This window comes from Ambystoma mexicanum, chromosome 1p (assembly GCF_040938575.1).
Source record: "Ambystoma mexicanum isolate Mex_15411 chromosome 1p, UKY_AmexF1_1, whole genome shotgun sequence".
Lineage (NCBI taxonomy): Eukaryota > Metazoa > Chordata > Amphibia > Caudata > Ambystomatidae > Ambystoma > Ambystoma mexicanum.
Window position 1 is genome coordinate 9629730 of NC_090921.1, and position 13472 is coordinate 9643201.

The following is a 13472-nucleotide window of genomic DNA, read 5'->3' on the forward strand; positions in this document are numbered from 1 at the left end:
ACTGGACGAATGTGTTATAGTATAAGCGTGGCCGCCTGGGCCTGAAATAATTTGGCTTTTTAATCTCGTGTATACATTGGTGTGATAGTGCTTCTGGGTGGTCGATGGGAGGTAACATTTAAGCCTGGGCAGTGATCGATGTGTTTTATCAAATATTTGCATACAACAATTCCAATGCGCAACAAAAGAGAAGAGAACATGCATGTGTTTACGTAGTGGTGTGCGTATCATTGGTACACCTATCAGCTTCTGTTCTTTATTAACTGTTGCCGTTACTTTTTTATTATCTACTTCAATACTCCAATATCATCATCGCATTAATAGTTCTATCAATAGTTCAGTGGGGACATTTTGTGTGTGTGATCTCCTCAGCATAGGGTGGGCGGTGGGCTGTGACTCGTTTATGTCCTTAGGAGTATCTGATGTTTGTGATGTGTCTTTTCCGTCATCTGTCGTTGCTGTTGCTGATGTGTTGACCCTGTCGCTGCTGAGATGGGGCACCGCCGGTGTTTGTAGGGCTTGATGTCCTGGTTATATGTCCAAATGTCTTTATTCGCTAATTTGACTGCTCTGGGTGCCACTTTTTCTATAGTATGTGGCCCTGTAAATCTAGGAGCATTCTATTTGCATTGAAAGTTCCTAAGTAGCATGTTATCTCCCTCTTTTACTGCACACTGTCCTGTTTGATCCTCGTTGTTCGTTGTTTCCTGTTGATCGTCATCTGACCCGCCCTGTGTTTGTTGAATCTGTTGAGAAATAAAGGAGGCGCTAGTAACCAAGGAAGTGACATAGTCATACATTTCTCTTCCAAACACATTATCCGTTCCTTCACAGTGGTACATCGCTCTTGTGGGTGGTGTTAATGGGAGGTGCATTTGGCGTCCGGTCACCACCTCGTGGGGTGTGAGGTGGTGGTCCGAACCAGGTTTATTTCGCAACTCAAGCAGAGCCAGGGGAAGGCAGTAAAGCCAACTCTTCTTGGTCGCCTGCTGTGTTTTTGCAATCGATTATTTTAAGAGGCCATTGAGGCATTCACAGACACCATTGGCTTGAGGGTACGCGCAGGCAAACTTGTGTTTAATCCCAAGTAAAGCGGTGATGTGTTGTAAAATGGAAATTGTTCATTTGCAAAATGTGGGCCATTGTCTGATCCTAGAACTTCACACACCCACCATCTCGGGAACACCTCTCTCACCAGAAATTTTGCTGCCCAAAGAGTGTCTGCATGGGAGCACAGGCCAGCTTCATTCCACCTTGAAAAGGGGCATACTTCCACAATCATGTATCGGTAGCCTTGGCATACGTTGATGATGATAGCATAGTCAATGTGTAGGTGTAGGAAGGGTCCTTCAGGCCGTGATATTGTACCCTTGATCACTTGCAACGTGTGACCAGCCGTAAATTGTTGACAGGTAAGACAATTTGAAGTTTTCAACGTGCGCATTTAGTTCGGGACATAACCATGACTCTTTTATTCGTGCTGCAATGACCTCTTTTCCTGTATGAGTGGGGTGGTGTAGTTGGGCCAGTGCTGTTTTTAGTAGGGCCAGGGGCATAACTACTTTTCCTGTGTTATTTTGGACCCATCAATGTACAGAACATCACCTCCCCCTATGGCTATTTCCTCTACCTTTCGGGTGGACGTGTAGTATTCAGTGGTGTATGTACAATCATGTGCATGTTCGCCCTCTGTTACCTCTTCGGCTATGAACTGTGCTGGGTTAACATTGTTACATCTTACTATTTTTAGTTCTGGTCTTGACAATGTTATCTCGTATCCCTTCACCCTCTTGGTTCATCACTGTGCCTTTTGGTTTATGCAAAATTGCAAAGAGGGCATGCTCAACATACAGTCTAGTAGAGCAACCCATAGTGATGGATGATTATTTTTCTACTGTGAATGCTGCAGCAGCTAGGTGTTGTTCGCACGGGAAGTGTCCCATCATTACTAGGTCTAAGTGCCCGCTGTGATATGCTAGGGGTTTGTGTCGCATACTTGTTTTTTGAGTCAGTACTGCTTTCATTACTGCACCATCACAATGCGAGAAGATGTAGCATTCTTCTTCATAGTAAGGAGTGCCCAGGACTGGTGCTGTTGAAATGGCCTCCTTCAGTTCATCAAATGCATCTGTCATCTCTCTGGTCCATCCCAATGTTTTCACCCCTATTTGTCCTTCCTTGAGAGCTGCCAGGAAGGGGCTATGTATTTTCTGTAGTCAAAATACCCATGCTCTGCAATAATTGCACAGGCCAATAAATTGCTGCAACTCACCTATCGTTTGTGGCTGAGGTGTGTGCATTATTGTTTGTGCTCTTGAGGTGCAATGTTCCTCCCTTTTTGTGATATGATCTGTCCTATGTATAGAACCTGTTCCTGGCAGTATTGCAGTTTTTTCTTGTCATCCTTGTGCCCTTTTGCAGCCAGCACTGTGAGCATTTTCACAGAGTCCTTCCTGCACTCCTCTTCGTGGTGCTGCAGATGAGAATATCATCTACATATTGCAATACTGCGCTTTCAAGCTCAACATTCCCCAGGTTCATCTGTATAATTCTGTTAAAAATGGATGGTGACTCGCAGTATCCCTGGGGTAGCCTAGTGTGTTTCCATTTTGTGTTGCAGTATGTCAAGCTTGTTAGATCTTGTGAATCTGGATTCAGTGGTATTGAAAAGAATGCATTCTTGAGGTCAATCACGGTGAACCGTGGTGCCTCTGCTGGTATTCCACACAATATTGTGGCAGGGTTAGCTGCTATCGGGTACTCTGCCTCTACAATGTTGTTAAGGGGTCTCAAATCTTGTATGAAATGTCAAGACCCTCCCTTGGGCTTGCGCACAGGGTACACTACAGTGTTGCATGGTGATTCTCATGGTATCAATATACCCCTTTCCACTAGGGCGCTTTTTGTCTCATAAATCCCTTCATCAGATTCTTTTAACAGTGGGTATTGTTTTACTCTGGGCAGTATTGCTCCCCTTTTCAGTGTTATCTTCACCCCTCCAATGCTCTTAATGCACCCTACATCATAGGGACTAGTAGTCCATAGTGAGGCGGGTACAGCGACTAGGCCTTCCTCGCAAAAATCAGGTTGTGTGGTGAGGGGCGCCTCTAGTGCCATTGGCATTTTCTGTGCTACCTCCTTGCATGTTACTCTCAACCAAACGTAGACACTCATCTGGAACACCCATCTCGCCATATCCTTCTTCATCTGAGAACAGTTCCTCGTCTGACACCTGTGTTAACCTACACCCTTCCGCCAGTGCTATTACCACTCTCCATGCCTTTCCTTCCTCGTCCTGAGTGTGATCCGCAATCCAGTCTTTCCAAGCCACTATCCCTTCAATATCCACTGATATTATTGTCCCTTCCCCCTCACCTGCGGGTGTTTCTGGCCTGAAAAGGTAGGTGGCAGGTCTTCTCCACAGTTTACCCTCAATACCTGGTAGCCATGCTATTGCCATGTCTGTCCCGTATTGGAAGATCTCGGCGTCCACTGGTTCTGCCCTTGCCACTGTCTTGCCACAGTATGCCTGGAGTATGTGTCTCGTCGTGAGCATGTGTATGCCTAGTGTGGAGCATATTATGCCTAGGGTTTCCTGTTTTAGGGGTTTATTTTTTTTTACTTACTTCCAGGCGTGTTTTTCCAGGGTTTTCAAAGTTTTTCACAATCAGTGTTTGTCAGTGTTTTCCTGGTCCCCCCTTTATAAAAATGTGGATAACTGTTTTTTCCAGTGTAAAAACTGATTTTATTTTATTGTTTAATTGCGTGCATAGGTAGGCAACACATGATAATCAGACTGAATCTGAGAAAATAAGCACTGGGGCGTAGAAATAAGTGCTGGGGCTGAGCCCTGGCAAACACTCCCATAGATTAAGCACTGCTGGTTCCACTATGCCATATTCTAAGTTGCCTCCAAAATGGAGGCTGGTAACTATGTGCTGTAATGTTTCATTCAGTCTTATCTGCAATGAGTTTTCCCCATCAGGGCCTCCATTTACCATGGAATCCTAATCTGCAGATGGTACATACTGCTATTCAAATTCCATGTTTTTTGCATAACACCAAACTCTAAACAGGGCCAAAATAACACACGCCTACAGTTGTATTGCGAAATGTCAAGTCATCTCCAAAACCGTTCAAAGGCAACACTCTAACTTTATAAACAGTATTTCTGACAATATTACAATATTTGTTATCATAGGGCACCACCAGTAACTTTCCCTTGTTCAATGATATTATTCAGACAATGCCAACTTCATCTTCATTGATTACGTAAAGGTCTCCACACTCTACAAAATCATGCAGCACAAATGTACTTTGTTTAGCGCAAGGGCTATGGGTGTAAGACCCACAATGCATATATTGTATTCGGTCAAGGGGCATGAACAGGTTTTTCTTTTCAATTGTCTTTATTGCCTGTTTGATTGCAGCATCTGTGTATGTATACTTTACCTTGAGACGGTCCAGAGCCAACCTGCGGGCTTGTGCCAATGCTTTGGTAGAAGAGGGTTTATGGCCTTTCTGAGTCGGGAGGTGTCTTTCTTTGTTCCCTGGCACTTGGCTCGGCACGCATTACTGTCTTTCCCGGCACACGATGGAGCACCACATGTTGGAAGGGAAGGGAAAATTGCAAGCGTTTGAATGTAACCGTTTTGCTTCTTCACGTTGCTGTTTGCATAGGGCATTCTGACCGTGTTTTTACAGCAATTTGCCCAATGATTGGTTTATGTGGGCAAAATTACCGTGTTTTGCGAAACTAATGGAATAGATTTGACATGGGGAATTGGCAACACACGGGGAAGGTGCTTACTCATGCATTGTGTGAGCACCGTATTTAAACACAAGTGGCAGCGTGTAAGTGCTTCTAAGTACACATGAAAGAGATGGTGCTTTGTAATCATTGTTTCAGCAATTGACAGTTGTTTGCACAACAGAAGCACATTCTCTGCTGATTTGAATAATACACATGCTCATAGTACCAGCTGCACAATGGACGGGTAATTGAAACATAGTTTGAAGCTCTCATTTGCTGGCAGGGTGGTGACACTCTCAGGTTTTTTCATACAGAGTGCTTTTTTGTTCTTGCCTATCGAAAATAGAAAAGAAAAAACTAATTTTCTTTGCAAAGCATGTCTGTTGCATTATGAGGTGGATCACGTGGGCTTCATGTCCTAAAACCCATTCAAATGCATTCACTGAACGTGTTTATTGGTGTTGTGGCATATCAGACTTCAAAAACATGAACCCATTGTTGAAGTCTTTTTTCCCAGATTGATTGAGCTAGATTATTCTGCCATTCAGTCACGTGGGGAATGTTTTGAAATGTTTGCATTGTCACACACTCCATCTGTACCCAGAAGAGGCAGAGGAAAAAGAAAGATTGCGTTTTATTTGTCGTGTCCGTGTTTTGACTAAGCAGTCAATTCCACCTTCTGCCAGAAGGTGGCAATGGTGGATAATCATTTGACACTTCAGCAATATCAGTTCCAAAAGACAATGCTGAAGCAGAGCTGAGAGGATAGCTCAGTCTTGGAAACAAAACAACGCAGCACAATAGGTTTTCGAATCCGGCACTTTGCAATTATTAAATTTATTAAATACTGGGGTTTATCGGAGTCCCCCGAGGAACATAATAACATAACGGGGGGGTGGAAATCAGATTTTGTGTTTGTTCTTGAAAACCGGAATCCCTAACTATGCCTTTGTCATTGAAGGAGATGGTCATATTTAACCTGCTCATGATGTCAAGCCCGAGCATGTTCACTGGTGCTTGTTTTGAGTACAACAAGGGCTAAAATAAATCGTGATCCCCTACAGATAAGGAGATGTTATCAGTAAATGGATCCACTCCTCGAGCCCCAGAAAATCCTTGAGTGTGCATGGCATCGCCTGACAATTTGAACTGCCCCTCCCTAATACAGGATCAAGTGTCCCCTTTGTCAACTAGAAAGAAAAATGTCTTGACACCTATCTCCACCTTTATGCGTGGTTCCTCCGCAAGGTTAGGTGTTACCGACAGGATGGGACACAACAAGAAAGTTTGTGGGCTGTCCTATTGGGGGTACAATGATTGTTCGCTACCTGTGTAGGGGTTATGTCCCATTATTGTTACTTCCCCCTTTCGTGTCATTGGTACCGTCGTGTCCATGGGTTGTTGTATGTCATCTTGTAGTTCTGTTAGTTGCTGCACTGTGTGGACGTGTTGTTGTGTCGTTACCATTTGCTGTTGTGCTTGTTGTTGCACGGGTTGGAGTTGTACGTGCTGTGTGGTGGGCATCCCATGAGGTTGCTGTTGTAATTGTGGTTGCTGCATGACGCCTTGCTGGCCCACCTGCATGTGACCCGTTTGTTGTGATTCTTGTTGGTAGTAATTGTTTGATCCTCCTTGGTAGCCCTATTGTCCTTGTTCACCACATCCTGGTTGTGCCGATCTTGCCCTGTATGTGTGTTATATGTGTCCCACTAAACCGCATGCCCAGCATGTGGGCGGGTCCCAAGCTTGCCATGGGTATCCCCCTGTGCCATCCAAATATCCCTCCTGTCCGTTTTGGGAGTATCCTCGAAACCCTCCCCCCAGGCTGGTGTGCTGATGGTCCAAACCCCCTTCCCATGTTGAACCCTCTTCTACCTCGGTAGTTGTTCATGTAGCCGTTGCCCATTGGCGTGTATCCTCCCCCCATGAGTTGGGCGTATTGTTGTTGTGCTGTGTATGGGGGCGGGGTGCCAATTGTTGGGTCATTGTGGGTACTTGTTGTTATTGTATGGTTGGTTGTTAGTGTGTGAGAGATGGTACCGGTGGGGCTGGGCTGGTTATGAACGCCCCATCGGGGGCATATTTCAACAGCTTTTTCTGAACCAATTTTGCCTCATCTGCCTTTCTGTCCTCCTCTTTCTGTTTCACCTTTTCTTGCCATATCCTACAATGATGCACTATTTTTAACTGTATCTCTGGCCATGCCTTTGCTTCCATCCCCACAGATTTTTCCAATTGCCTCTGCACGGGTTCTGGGAGTCCCTGTATCAGTATGTAGTAAAATATTGCTAGTGTTTTGTCCCATGGCTTCCGCATTTCCAAGTGCCACTTCTCCTGAATTTCTTGGATGTAATTAACAGGATCCTCGTCCTCACGCATTTTGCGTGACGTGATCGCCCCTATGTCTGATCTGTCGGGGTGCTGTACCTTTAAGGCCTGCCATACCGCATGTCTGCAGTTGGCGAATGGTGACCCGTCGTGTGATGTATTGCTGATTGTCACCCCCGGGAACGCCACCCTCTTCCAAATGTCATCTGCAGCATCACCCAAAATGGAGATCAAGAGCCCCTTAATGTCACCAACCACTAGCCTATGTCCCGCAATTAATTTTCCATTTCGTATATCCATTTACCCACCCCTCCGCTTAAGGAGGGTAGCCTACACTTAATGTTTTCCTTGTCTGCATGTTTCCATGGTACATATTGTGGCCTTGTCCCTCCCCTCTCCAGTAGTGGCATCTGCGTGGATTCTGCCTTTTCCAATGGTGTGCGTCTACGCTGTGTTGTTTGTATTTCTTGTGTCTCTTCCTCCATGTCGGATAAATTGTCAAAAAGATCTATAAGATCATGTGCATGCTGTGTATTCCGTGTGCCTCTCTGCTCCCCGTGTTGGTATGTCTGGCCTTTGTTGTGCGCCATAGTTGATCCTTCATTTCTGCACTAGGGGAGGTCTCTGAGACTGTTGACATATGGTGTGTGCTTGGTTGATGTTACTGTTTGTAGTATCCCTTACCTCTGTGTGTTTGTACCTTCACGTCCAGCTATGTTGCCCTTTCCTGTTCTACATTCCCATGATGACCCTGTACATGTGATACACAGGTTACCAAGCCCTTCTCCATTCTCATTGTTCTGTCCATCGCATGATCCTTTCTCCTCCTCGTCACTACAGAACCCCCCTGAGAACGTTAATTTTGTGCATGGCCGTGGGTATCATACTGTTACTGTTTCTAAATCTATGTCCACACACTTGCCTGTATCCCCTGTATCCGACCCTACTTGGAATGCCGTGACCCTTATGCAACTGTATGTATTCAACTTGCTCCTTGTGGCTCTGTCACTTTCTCTTAGCTCTTGCTCGCCTGGCCGCTCGCCCTTACTCTCCATCTCTGTTCTAGCCCTGCATAGTTTCTTCATTACGGCGTCACTTACCTCGCCCAACACCGTCGCATCTCTAACATTGGTACTCGCTTCTCCACCATCACTTGCTAGTATGCTATCTAGTATCCTGCCTTTTTCGTACTTAAGTGTGCTTTCTGATAGAATCTTTTTCTTCCATAGTGTCATTTCCCAATCAACCTCTTCCCTTTCTTCTTCCCTTCTCCTATTCTCCTGTTGTTCCATACGCGCTGCTCTTTCTGCGATACCTCGTATGCGAGCCTCCTCCCGCTTCCTTTCTTCTTCCCCTTGCTGCTCAAGTTACATTCTCACATCTTTTTCCCTCTCCAGCTCCACTTGTCTCTCCAACTCCTTTAACTCAAGCTTCTTAGTGAGTATGCTTTGTGTTTTCCTTAATTCAGCTATCTTTTCCTCCAGCTCTGCTTCTTCTTCTTTCGTTGTGTTCCCTTCTTCCCTGTTACTTACCTCACTATCCCTCTGTGTTCGTCCTACTTCTGCCCTGTCTATTGCCTGCATCACCTCCTCCTCCTTTCCCATCACCGTCCCTTGCAGTTTTAATAGCATCTGAGCTGCTATCCATTTGTCTGGCCCTGTACCTGCTAATTCAAGCTGTGCTTTCTTTGGGCCCTCAACATGCGCCTGTGTTCCTTCCATACCTACCGTGCCCCCTGCACATAACTCTTTCCGGTAGTGCTCCTCCGGAACATAAGTGGTGGGTTGTATGTAGGGTTTGAGTATCCGTCTGCTGCTGTTTAACTCTCAGGGCTTGGTTAATTCCTTCAGCTCTCTTATTGGATATAACCCTTCAGCCTCTTCCTTGAACTATTATTGGGTATGACCCTTCTGTCTCATCCTCATCCTCACTCTCCTCAGCGTTGTCTGCGACACCGCTGGGAGCAACCTGGGGAGTACTGCACCCCTCTCCCTCACTCTCCTCTTCTTTCTTTATCTCCTGCATGCTCATCATCCCTGGGCCATATCCCTGAAACATCCTCCAGAGGTCGAAAACCTCTAAATGGCTTGTCAATTTCTTCCCCTTGTATATGTTGTAGAAGTACGCTAACAGTGAATGTTGGGTTTCCTTACAAAAGCTACCATTAGGCGGCCAAGGTATCCTTATTTTTTGGTCTGTACCTTTAGTCCATTCTATACTGTATTTTACTATTTTGTCTCCATGCGGAGGCAATGTTGACCAAATGTATTGGAGTGGTGTAGTTAACGTGTGGTACCTATGGTGGGTTCCTATCGCATAGTATGATGACATTTTTGAATATATACCACCGTTCCCTGGCCCCTAGTTGGGGACTTCCGACTCTCCGCTGTCAGTAGGAAGGAAAAAATGGGCGTTAAACACTCTCTCATTACTTCAACACCTATTTCTCTATTGTCCCTCACTGGGCTGTCGCCTTCTGACACACCCCTCTGCGTTCTTAGGGCCCCCTCCGACCTGTTGCCGTGCGAAGTCCCCTGCAAACTCACACCCTTCGTGGCGTGCTCTTGGGCCGCCCTGCCCTTTTGGGGTTGCCGCTGCTCAGCGCGCCCGCATTGTTATTCGAGCCCCTCCTCACCTGTATTACCCACAGTGTTCGTACCATCCCGCCGACATGGGTGGGACCGCTCTGCGGGCATACCCCTCTCAAGTACGTGCCGGCGTTCTCCGTGCAAGGCCGCCTGTCCACCTTCACCCACCCTAGCCGCCAGCCGCGGCTCCAATCTTCATTAAAAAAAAACACAATGTCCTATGCAAATTCTATGGGTGATGTCCCAGCTAACACAACATACTATTTATACACAGTTTGAACATGTAATGTGCACCACTTTTCACATAAGAAGTCCCCACAATCCCCACAGATGTCTTCCCACTACGCCCATCAATCATTTTTCTTAATATAGTTAGTCTGCACCCGCTGCGTCGCCTCGTGTGCGATACGCTCCCTTACTATGGGAACTTAACCAGTCAACTATCTTCCGCAATCTGAGAGAGACTCTGGCTACCTCCTTCGGGAATACGTCATCTATTCACCGAGCTAAAACACTCAATTAATAGGAATCCTCATCTACTCATCGAACTGCAACGCGACTCATAGGAATACCACTCCCCATACATGTGTTCGTCATCTAGACCAATCAGAGCGGCACTCCGTCCAACATGTGGAGACTCGTCGCCCCACCCAATATGCTCATCAACACAAGAAGGCACTACCTCTGCTCCATTCCCTACTACAACTCACATGCCAATCAAAACTGATACACCAAATTTCTACGACAATATAAAACCACCTGCCACCCTATTTACAATTCCTCCCCCCACCTGCACAACATTGCATTGCTTGTTGTGTGGTCCATACTCACATCAGGCTCACAGCTGCGGGCACCACTCCCAATCAGCTCGCCACTTCCCCTTGTCTGGACTGCATCTGAACAATTGCCAACCGCGGGCGGTAAACTTCTGAATTCGGCTCCCTATGGCAATCTCCAGATTGCGCAGTCCAGTCGTCTCGCAGTTCCGCGATGGTCCTGCAGTCCTCCAAGGGGAGCAACAGTGGAGGGGGCTGTGTCGCCGGGCCACCTTATCACAGACAATCTCGCTGGGGCCTCCAACATGTTAGGGTAATTTCTAGTGGTCGGCAGAGCCGTCCAGCTCTCGGAAGGCCCTAACTCCTTCCTCGTCTCAAAGAAGTAGAGGGGCCACACAAGAGCAATTGGTTACTGCTGTTTGCTACAAGAAAACAGACAAGGACAAATCTGTGGATCACAGGTTCCAGGCAACTTCTCATCGTAGTCGGGCTGCAGGCCCTTTTGTAGTGACGTAACGATGTGCGTCATCTGAGAGCACATACCCAAGCCTACCGCCACTCCGGGTTGGTTCCCTGACTGGTAGGTTCAGTAAAGAACAGTATAATGAAAAGTTTTATTGGTAGAGTAGAGGTCAGGTGGTACGCTTGGTTTGTCCGTACAAATTGTTACTTCCAGAAAGAGACATGGATGGGGTTAGTGATTGGTTGTGTTGTAATGCCGTCTGTGATTAGCCCCTGTATACTGATTGGTCCAGCAGCAGGCCCCCAAGCCTGGGGCCATCGTCATTTCCAACCTGCGATGTACCTGGTGTTGGCAACAAAGTGTGACTATGTGTCAGTGGAAGACAATGGACAGGTCCTGTTATTTGACATTAGAGCGCTCCTTTCCCATTGCTGCCGGTGTCAGTGTTGTTACAATTTTGTTGCAAGCGGGTTCCCAGACGTGTGACGCCAGTGTTTCTTCGGTGTTCGAGAATTGGCGTTGTATGAGGATGGCCTAGTCACGTGTTGAGAGACCGTGGCTGAGGCAGAATTACAGGGATTTGATTTGTATTTTTGCTCCTGGTAGCTGCAGCACTGGCAGGTGTAACCTTGGCTGGGGGAACGCAGAATGTGGGTTGCAACATTGCGACCTTGGCTGCAGTGGCGCCAGTCAGGGGTTGTTCTGCATGCTCAGCACCTTGTGGCTTCGTGCAAGCAGCTCCGGGCATGCCGACTCTGGTTTGAGGCCTACTTTGGCTTGCTTACATGTTGTGGTATGAGATCTATACAGCAAGGGCTGTGGGGGTGCGGTGTGGTTCTTTGTACATCGGTCCATTCATAGGGTCTTGCCTTCAGGGTTAGTAGCATAAAGCTTCTGCAAGCATATACACAAATTCTTCTGGTGTCTTGCATTTCTGCGATGCGGTTGCCGGCCTATATGAAAAAATAATAACGATGCATGTCTGTAAGTGGGCACAGTCCGCTAAGTCGTAGCACTGAGCGTGTTCTTGGTGTGAGTTGGTGTGTGTCTGATCCAGGTGAGCGGCAGCATGTGTGTTTCTGACCGTTGTGCCTATGTCGTCATGTCATATCTAACGATGGCAGCTTAGGTTGTGACAGTTCATGTGGTCAGCCCCAGCTCCGTCTCGGATCCCACCTCGTGCTTTGGATGGGATGCAGGCAGGTTTTGCAGGTGTAGCGTGGTCACAGTGGACATTGACATCCGAAGCAGGGGACATAGGTGCAAACTCATCTCGCTGAGGGTACTTGGGTAGTGACGTAGTTGGCCATAGCTTGTACGTGGGTCGGGGGGAAGGGACCGTCCCATTTTCCCTCTTCAGTTTCGGATAATGTTGCTGCTGCTTCAGGGGCCACCACGCTTCAAAGTGCACAAAACTACACAGCTTGCCACACCCACAGACTGAAGTGGACACATCATTTCACACCAACATTGGGTTCAATTCACATCAAGCATAGGGTGCAATTGAAACCCCATAAACATGTCCACAAATTCATACTTTGTAATGCCCCAAACTACCAGGCACCAGGCAAGTGACCAGGAGCCAAATCCACTGCATATTTAAGAGCTTACCACACATATGCATGTTCATACAGAGACTCTAAAAGGGGGTTGTTTACATAGTTCAGTGGTTATCTGCAAAACCTGGTGGTGGACTGATTCTTGGTGAAGCTGTGGCCTCCTAAGGTAAACCCTCTGTCTTCATGCTCGGCCCTGTTGTACTGCTTTGCCTTGCTTCTCTGATTCCAGACAGAGTTTGGAAAAGTGGCATTTTATGAAAAGCATAATGTCTGACCTGCTAGCAGCATTCCCTCAAACAACTAGCAGTATCCCCTTGTAATCACTGAACGCTCCTCTCCCACTCACAACCCCTCTTTAGAGTTAAGGACTGGCGGCATGAGCGCTTTATCAAACTAATCAATGAAGCAAAACGTTCATGCGCCTGCTGCAGAGCACAATGAATAAACTGGTGGTTCAGTATTGAAGGAACAGGCTTTATTTATGAATGTTGACTTTTAAAAATTGAATAAAGAAAGTTTTAACATTAAACAAAATAACCTGATGGTTCACATTCTAGTAAGTTAGCTCAGTTGGTTAAGGCATTCGCTGGAACCTGAAAGTCCCATGATGAATATAGGCTAAACTGGTTCCTAATGTTATTCTCCTAAGGTTGATGAAATCATTACTCGAGATTCAGGGAGCGATTAACAGCTAACTCTAAAAGCAAAAACATTATTCAGTTTGAAAATATTAAAATTATCATCATCTATACGTACATGGACAATAGGTGCACTGTGCATTTAGTAACCTAAATGGGCATATCATTTGCCTTGTGAAGGTAAACACAGGATCAAGCATGTACTCCAGTGTTTTCTCGTGTTTCTCTTTGATCTTCTAGCAGCCAACACTTATTTTCTTCACTTTTCATTGTTGAGCTTCTAAAAACCCTCCAGACCCTCTCTATCAATTCAGGTGCGTGCTACAAAAAAACTAAAATGGCCTGTGCCACTGCGCATGCGCACGCC

General features: G+C 46.4%; 1 protein-coding gene across 3 annotated transcripts in view; it reads right to left on the reverse strand.

The window, feature by feature from the left end:
* Nucleotides 1-208: 208 nt before the first annotated feature.
* The window catches only part of LOC138563754 (beta-1,3-galactosyltransferase 5-like), a 185743-nt gene continuing 172479 nt past the window's right edge, over nt 209-13472 (reverse strand). For all 3 annotated transcript variants that reach the window (XM_069642861.1, XM_069642860.1, XM_069642859.1), the window contains one exon: nt 209-746. In XM_069642861.1, the coding sequence (XP_069498962.1) occupies nt 718-746 (29 nt within the window). In that variant the 3' untranslated portion in view covers nt 209-717. The remainder of the gene's footprint in view (nt 747-13472) is intronic.